Source organism: Xyrauchen texanus, chromosome 37 (assembly GCF_025860055.1).
Source record: "Xyrauchen texanus isolate HMW12.3.18 chromosome 37, RBS_HiC_50CHRs, whole genome shotgun sequence".
Lineage (NCBI taxonomy): Eukaryota > Metazoa > Chordata > Actinopteri > Cypriniformes > Catostomidae > Xyrauchen > Xyrauchen texanus.
This window is the reverse complement of record NC_068312.1, coordinates 26,404,585-26,413,430: the sequence shown is the minus strand read 5'-3', so window position 1 is coordinate 26,413,430 and position 8,846 is coordinate 26,404,585. Positions and strand designations below refer to the sequence as shown.

Below are 8,846 nucleotides of genomic sequence, written 5' to 3'. Positions count from 1 at the left end.
TCTTCCACATACTCCTGTGCTGTTCTGTAACTGTAGGCTGTTGGACTCGAATGACTGCTGAAACCTTTTTAGAGAGCGTGTCTACAAAAACACTTCTTTTGTTTCACGGAAGAGACTACTTCCAGTTTTTTTATTCAATTCTCACATGCCAACGAACATGGTAAGCATACAAACTTTGTTTTATTGACAAATTCTTTGATTCTCACATTGACAAGGAAAGGTGGGAAATCCAAGATGGGTTTTTTCTGCACTTGGCCAATCTGAAAAACATGTGAATTTTTAGATGGTATCTTGGCAACTGGGCATTGACATTCACAGATGATGGTTCCATCTACTTCTCAGGACAATAGAAACCTTATGGGAATAAGGAAACCAACCAAGTCTGTGAGAAAAAATCTTCTCCCTCAGGCCCTGATGGACAAATTAGAGATTAGTACAACTCTTTCTTATGCTCTACTTTATAACTATAAAGATTAATGAGACAACATCAATTATTTAAAGGTATTTATTGATTTTTCAAACTTTTATGTACGTTTAAAACAATTTGCTTATGAAAACAACTATGTGCAAATTTTGTCCAAAGTAGTCCATTGAGAAGATACAATTTAATTTTGTTTTCAGACTACTTGATAATGAGGCTCAGAAAAGCTAGTTTGCTCAGGATTTTGCTTTTTTTTAAATTTGCTATTATCTCTTTACATTCTAACGATACATATACATTAGAGTGCATGTACAGAAATGTAAAATCAACAGTGTGGATGAATATTCAGTGGTTGACAGTGGATGACAAATGTGGTATTAATTGAAATTAGTGATAAATAAATTTAGCCTAACAGACAAATTCTCAAGCCATACCAAGTTTTTTGTTTGGCAAGTTTTCCTATATGAATAATATCAGTAGGCCCTATTTGTGATCTGATAAAATTTCTGATCTCACAGAGTGTTTTTACTAATAATTTAAAACACTTGGAACTATGCATGAAATTCACAATTATTGGTACATACATAACAGTAGTTCATAAGTTTGGGAAATTAAAAAACTGCAATAACTCTAGGTATGACCCTGGGATAGTATGTTGTACATATTAAGAAATTATAGGTACATTGAGTCATTTCTGAGATGGTATGAAATGAAAACCCTGCTTTAAGATTTACTTAGCCAAACTTAAAACTTGCTCTTGATTGAAATGGTCTTTTACCCACTAACAGTTCATGCTTAAACCATGGAAATGGCAAAAATGGCCTCAAATTTGTGGACAGTGCAAACATGCACCAACATAAACAGTGGGAACTGCCGATGTAAAGATGGCCACTTGTGGATGATGGGATAATGGTAGGTAGTAGTAGTGGCTCCACGTCATCTAACGATTTCATGACTTAGAGACAGGATCTGCCTACTCAGCTACCAATAGACAAGATGGTTGTACTGTCCTTGGCTTTGTCAAAAAAAATGGAGGACACATCATTGGTGGTCTTGAGCTTGCCTTTGGCAATATTTTGTCTGGATGAAGAGTTGCTTGGTTGGCATTCTTCACAGCAGCAGCAGCAACAGTCCATGAAGGCCTGGCCAAGAGACTTGCACAGGCAAAGCAGCAGCACGGGCGTCACTGATGACTTAAAGAAAAGGAAAAAATGATTTATGAGGCCCAAAAGAGAAGACACCTCCTCAGACACCTGGATGGGAGAATAAGCCAGGGTCAGGTTGCAAACATTCTCGGGCAGCGTACAAACTCCATAGACCACTGCTAGAGCCATGACCGTGCAGTTGAGCTGTCGCTTGACCTGTTGGGCATGCTGAAGATTCTGCTTTTTGGATGGAGATCGGTCCTCTGGCCGCTTGAGAGTACTTCCACTCCCACCGGACACGTGACAAGTGGCCAACTGACAGAGCAGGGTGAAGACGACAGGTAGACAGAAGTAACAGCCAAAGTACCACCACATGCGTGCGTCGTGGTAGTTGATAATCAGAGAATAGATAGATTCTGGGAGTTCTGGATATGGGCTCATGATGCAGGTGTCCACCTGGTTGCCAACAGCAGATGGTGTCACTTGGTGCAGCTGCCACAGGAGCAACTCTGGAGCTGCAAGTACCATGGAGCCAATCCACACCACAGCCAGCTTGGCTAGGACCTTCTGACAACGCTCAACCCGTCGGGTCTTTGGCAGGGAACTTGTTGCAGCGTAGAAACGGTCGATACCCAAAGCACACAGACTGAAGGTGGTCACACCAAGTGATGTTACCTGGAGGATGTACAAAAATGGGTCATTCCCTTCCTTGCATAATTATTTATGTTGTTGTGTATTTGTTAAGTGAAATAAAATATTTGGAATATAGTGCACATAGATTTGCAAAAAACATCATGTTATTGTGCATTTACAGGCCCACACCGAACTATCCAGAAAGCTCTAATTTCTGCAGAATTCAGTCATCTGTCATTCACAAAGTTCTACATTTCAGATGTCAATTACGTGTTTGTACGTTAGACGAAAAGTCTGTATTTTGTTTCCAAGAGTTCCCAAGGACTGACCACATTATGCTGACCCACTGACAAGTGCCATCTCTTATCAGACATTTTCTGTGTGTTTACCATCCACTGGTGTGCAAACGTGTTTACCATCCACTGTGGTGTTTTGTCAGCAGCTTTGGAGACTTACAATTGGATCCCACATTAAAATCAGGAAGTAATCATGGTTAGATTTTTGGTTAGATTTTTGGATGGTTATGTTTAAGTTTGGGGGATACAGTTAATAAAATATGCATTCCTCTTCACTTTATTACAGACTGCACAGCTCAAAACAACCCGCAACTTACCCTCTGTGGACATTTCACCCTGAAAATAGAGCTCACATGTGCCCAAACGACAGTTACTGCTTTGGCCACTGGGGCAGTTCTTCTCATTATGGCAAGACCAGATTGATTTTAGCTAAAGAAATGTCAACTTACTGTTACCAATTTTACTGTGAGAGGAGATCAGTAAGTTTTCTCATATTTTAATCCTTTGATCTGCAGATTCCATCTAGGCCAGGGCATTTATACTATAATGTTTTTTTTTATTGTTGTTCATTATCCTTTTTATATTAGAAACAAAAACATCACATGTTAAAGGAATATACTGGGTTCAATACAAGTTAAGCTCAATAGACAGCATTTGTGGCATAAGGATGATTACCACAAAAAGTTATTTCAACTCGTATGTCCTTTTAGGATGTCATTTAAGGTTTTAATGCGTTACATTGTCATGGCAACGAAACTGTAAAATTGGATGTATCTTTCCACAAAAAAGGTTAGTGGGCAATTTTATCACACTAAAATCAAGTTAACACGCATTTTGTTTCCGTCTTGTGGCTATACTTTTGAAACGGTGTATAGTTTATAGTTTACAGATTCCAATGCCTCACTGTAACCCAGAGTTTTGAATTTTTTTTAAAGAAAAGGAGGAATGAGTAAAAAACTTTTTTGTGATATTCAACATTATGCTACAAATGCCGTCGATTAAGCTTAACTTGTATTGAACCTGGAATATTTATTTAATGTTAACATTTTATGTTATGTGTTCTGTAGCATTGGCGAACCAGAAGTATAGCTGTGTTTTTCTTGTGAATTTTCCTCTTTGTATTTAAAAGAGTGAAAAAGCTTAGAATTCATTGGCAAAAGGTTTGTGACCTTGCTAAAGAAAAATAGTACAGTTGCTGTTAATAAATGTTTACAGTGGCAAAACTATGTAAAATTGATCAAGACTAAATATAAACCTTACACTAAGCCTTATAAGGCCCTCACCTCTATGTAAGGCACAACCCTGCAGGAGAAATCTCCCAGCAGCCTCTTATTGGTGAGTTCATTAAAGACCACCACAGGCAGACAGAAGCACAACACCAGGAAATCCCAAAATGCCAGACTAGCAAGATAGTAGTTCCATGCACTCCTCATGAAATAGTTTTGCCAAACAATGCACATTACTGCCAAATTACCGACAATGCCGAAGGCGAACACCACAAAAGCCAGAAAGAGAATCCCATAGGTACTGTAAGAGCTGTCAGTGATAGGAAACAATGGATTGTGGATTTTTGTGATGCTCCTTTTAGTTGGATTGCCATTAGGTACTTCTTCACCTGTGGTTTCATTGCTGTTATTATTGTCAAATATTGAGGAATTGAAAATCACAGTGAAAGGCAAAGGGCTTGCAGTTTGTGCATTTGTTGATCCTCTATCTTCATCCATACTGTTTTCCAAAGTAAACATTTCTTGCTGAGAGTGTTTTTGTGAATCATCTTGATCAAAGATGTCCTCTTCAACATTTGCAGGTGTCTTTTCGTTAGCATTTGGCTCCTGACCTTTCTGCCCTTGCTTTTCCATTTTTGCTCCTGAAGTGTAAACACTCAGATGCAGAACCAGTGTTACAAAATAAATGAATTTAAAATCTCCCATTCCCATCTTTAAAAAAAAATCCAGTAACGTCCAAACCAGAGTGCTCTACTTTAAAATTTCCAACACAGTGAAGACCCTGGTGAAGGTACTGCCGAAGTTGCAATCCTTAGTGCCAAAAGCTGTTTTCTGCAATCCTGTTGGCCAGAATGAGGATCTCTTAGCAAAGCCATGGGTGGCTGGTCCCACTTAATGGGGTTCTATAGAGCCACACCCCTTTATGCTAATCTCCCTTGTTGTCTGATGGGGATGATGCCCTCTGCTGGTATTAAAATTATGATTTAAAACTCTTTGCTGTTTCATAAGCTGATTTAATGCATTTAGGGGTTTAAACCTGATTGTGAAACAATTCAACTTTAAAAAACGACTCTTAAGGAGAGTTTAAAGAGGGTAAAAAAAGAACAAAGAACAAATGTAACAGATAAAGTGGCATGAGTTTAAGAGCAATAGCTTTGGGAGAGAGAAAAAGGAGTCAAATCTGTTAAGGATAAAAAACTTTGTCTCATTTAAGAAGGAGTTGACTTATCTCAGTGTGACTTGGGAGTTTAGATTGTATGTGCAAGTCAGAGAATACCAAAGAGACATTTCGAGCAAACACAATCTGGTCTGGAGAAACGTATTAACTCATATGTTTTTGTTTTAGCAGTTTATTTTTTTAATACTACTGCATAACTGTAAACACTAAACATCTTTATTCTCTTTTGTCTGAAAATGTATATGTCCCTTTAAACATGCCATGATCACTCATCATGATGTGATGGCTGAACAACTTGAAGCTTGAGTTCATCATCTTGATAATAGATGCTCATTTGTGGTAAATGTGTATGTTTACACTTTACATTTGTCTAGATTAGAATTGAAAAACCTATGCACATAGAACATAATTCGAATAATACATAAATAAATAAAATAATAAGCATTCAAAGAGGACTTAAGGATAGAGAACTGGGAAGAGGTTTATGTTAATAATGTTAATAAGGCATATCATTTATGAATGGAAATATTAATAGAAATGTATGATAAAAATGGTCCCTTAATTTAGTCAGAAATATACATATAAAAACTATGGATGACAAAAGGTCTACAAAATGCATGTAAATATACATATACTATATATATAATATTCTTAAAGTATAGAACATGTTTCTTAGTGGGGTAGAAGTAGTAGAAGTAGTAACAAATTGTAAGGGAAAACAATCAAAGAAGTGGAATTTACATTTCATTGATTAAGAATATAATATTATTATAATAATATTTTATACTTTTACGTATAAATAAAATCTTTCGTTAAAATCTGGGATATTTCCAGATCAAATGAAAATTGCAAAAGTTACTCCTATACACGAATGGTGATACACATGTTTTTTTATTTTTTTTTATTCAAACTACATAACTGTATACTTGCTACCTCAAGTTTCAAGTTCAAGTTATACAAGCTACCTGTTCAATGTTTCTGCCTTATTTTACATACTGTGTTGCAGTTTGGGGTAACGCTTGTAAAACATACTCATCAAATGTTAATACGTTAAACTACAGATATTCGAAATTTGAAGATTTATTTTATTTATTACCAAAACATTTTTCATTATAGAGATTCCTCATAATTTGAAAGGAATTCGTATGTTTATTTAAGAAAAGTAGAGTTTGGATTGATTTGAAAAATAGATGCATTACAATAAAATAATTTATTAAAATGTATTTATTATAATTACTGTATATAATGTATGTATAAATGTAAAGTGTCATGTATATAGATATTAAGCAGTATATTTTCTTGCTTTCTTCTTGAAAGAAACAAGTTGTGAATTAGACAATAAATGAAAATATTGAAATAGAGAATATAAAATAAGAGAGCTAAAAAAGGGTAGGCATAAGAAGCATTGGCTTCAGTCTGTTCCTTTTTGATCAAAAGATGATGCGTTTTGATACCTTTAACACAAAACTTGCCATCTAAAATCCACAAAAGTTGGTTTGCATGAATGTCATTATCCACTTTTTGAAAAGACATTATGCACTGCAGTTCCTGTTTTGTTCTGGGGATGGCACAGTCTGCACACTAAAACAAATGAACACAGGGAAAAGTGGTAAACTTAGGTGCAGTTCACATCAAACATGTTTTTGCATCCAACTAAGCTGTTTTCCAATTGTTTACCTGTGTAAACTTGCATTCTGTTCAGTTCATGTCAAGGACAAGTTTGGTGTGAACAGCCCCTTAGTGTTACCATAAGGAGCTATTTCTAACTAACCCTTGAAATTTGTTTTAATGGTGTCAGTTTTATATGGTCATGTGTGTAATTTACACTTGCATTTTTTTTTTACACAACACTTTTGCGAAATATCTTTACTTAGTGAAAATATAAGTGACTGTACAATTCACTCTATAATATATTTGGCAAAACTGCCATCACACTAATTTGCACAGAAAATTGCATAAGAGTCACTTCAAACATGGTGCTTGCTGAACTCTGAACCCTGATGCTTCAGGGCAGCAGTGGAAGTACTGGTAGTACAGGAGTGGTACTTTTACACATGGGTAGATGATAGATTATCTAAATAGATTATATTATCTCTTCTTTTCACCCATGCACAAAAGCGAGTATCTAATACTTGTAACAAAAATCTTAATCCCAAAGTGCCATCCTCATCTGTAAAAAACAAAATAGAAAATTGTGTTTATCAAACATCCTGCTGTCAATAATGATAAAACAAGCAGTCTTGGCTGAACTTGAAGCTTTACTAAAAAACTTTAGGGTAAATATATTTGAGAATAGTCATACAATCGTAATGTATATACATCATACAAAAGCATACTATTTTGGTGCAAGAGCTGCAAAACCTTATAAGTCTTATAAGTCACCTGACACCAACAGGAAATTTAAATCTAATACCAAAGAATCGTAAGTGTATACTCAGAAGAGCATTTCACAAGAGAATATAGCCAGACTACAGCTCCACTTACAGGAAACGTGTAATGTCTGGGAAAGAAATGGTGACTCTAAGAGATGTTTCTAAACATGGAATTTCAAAAAAATGTTTTATTGTTTTTTTATTAAAAACGGAAAATGTACTGACTGCAATGAATGGATGTTTTACAGTTGACAAAGAAAATTTTTACTGTTGTAAATGAAGCATTCCTCCTATTTGATAAGTGGGCAGAGGCATAGTGGACATCTCCTTGTGTCAATAAGGATATCAAGAAAGAACTGTAAGTAAACCTGGGGGCATCCTTAGATCTTATGCCTTAAGGGAGAACAGCCATGCTTCAAATATGCAAACACACACACTGAGACATTTTTTACTGACATGTGTCTTTTGTGATAACATCCGTCTGCTGGAAAGGCCTTGTTCACCCTTATTATTGTCACTGATCATCATTTATGGAAAGTGTTTCTCTTCATCTGTTTAGGGTTTTCTGCATCTTTTCCCTTTTTATTCTCTTGATCAGCTCAATTTTTATTGTCTCTGTGATTTTTGTGGTAATTATCGACAGATATATAAAGTGCACAGTAATCACCAAATTATTGTCTCAAAAATATAACCAGCATCATGCATTGTTTTTCAAAGTTATGTGCATGAATTAAGCTAGAATTTAGAATGTATTTTATTTCAATCGGGGGAAAAACAGAGCAAATTCTTCACAATCACTTTTGTTACTTACAATGAAAATCTCAATAGTTGTGACTGTTGAAATCAGGTGATTATCAGTAGTTGCTGTTTGTCTTTGACTTTCATGACTTTTATGAGCCTTTGAAACACTACCTTGATCTCTGTATCAAGGAATAGGGATCCATTCATTGCAAAACTCCATTTATAAAACGATGTATTTTTTATTATCCAAATGGTACATCTGTTCATTTGTAACAACTTAATCCTTTGGCACACACAGAGGCACAAATCTCGGAAAAAGAAAACTTGGTCAATGTTGTATTGCTTACTGTAAGATAGAAAGGCTCTTTTAATATGCTCAAATTATGCAAGTGCTATTATTAGTCTCCTCAGTCTCACCCAAGTGTCTGTTAACAGTCATTAATACGCAGTCATCCAAAATTTGTGTTTGACCTCAGCCATATAGGGACATTTTTGGCTAAATCTAAACCAGGCCTCTTTAACGGGTCAGCAAAGGGGGTAGCAAAGAACCTGTGAAATAAGGGTCTTTAAGATAATGTGAATTTCAAGACATTTCCATATGAGGCCATAACTAAGGCTGGAGAAATAAAACCTACTATGGTGTCAACATTTTTATTACTGTTATGTTGGGTGTAAAAAAAAAAAAAAAAGAAAAAGAAAAAGTGGCTTGGAAAGGAAATCTCAGTATTCTCAATTCCTGTATAGCTCAACTGGAAAAGTAGGTGCTAACAACACCAAGGCCATTGGCTTACAGTTGTTTACAATAAATTTGGATAAAAGCATCTGACAAATGCGT

At 35.7% G+C, this 8,846-nt stretch overlaps 1 protein-coding gene across 1 annotated transcript; it reads right to left on the bottom strand.

The window, feature by feature from the left end:
* Positions 1-509: 509 nt before the first annotated feature.
* Positions 510-4,557, bottom strand: LOC127631090 (G-protein coupled receptor 37-like 1). Its single transcript, XM_052109065.1, has 2 exons — positions 3,779-4,557; positions 510-2,241 (listed from the first exon to the last, which is right to left on the bottom strand). The coding sequence occupies exons 1-2, from the start codon at positions 4,430-4,432 to the stop codon at positions 1,399-1,401; spliced, it is 1,497 nt and encodes a 498-aa protein (XP_051965025.1). The 5' UTR covers positions 4,433-4,557; the 3' UTR covers positions 510-1,398.
* Between the last annotated feature and the right edge of the window lie 4,289 nt (positions 4,558-8,846).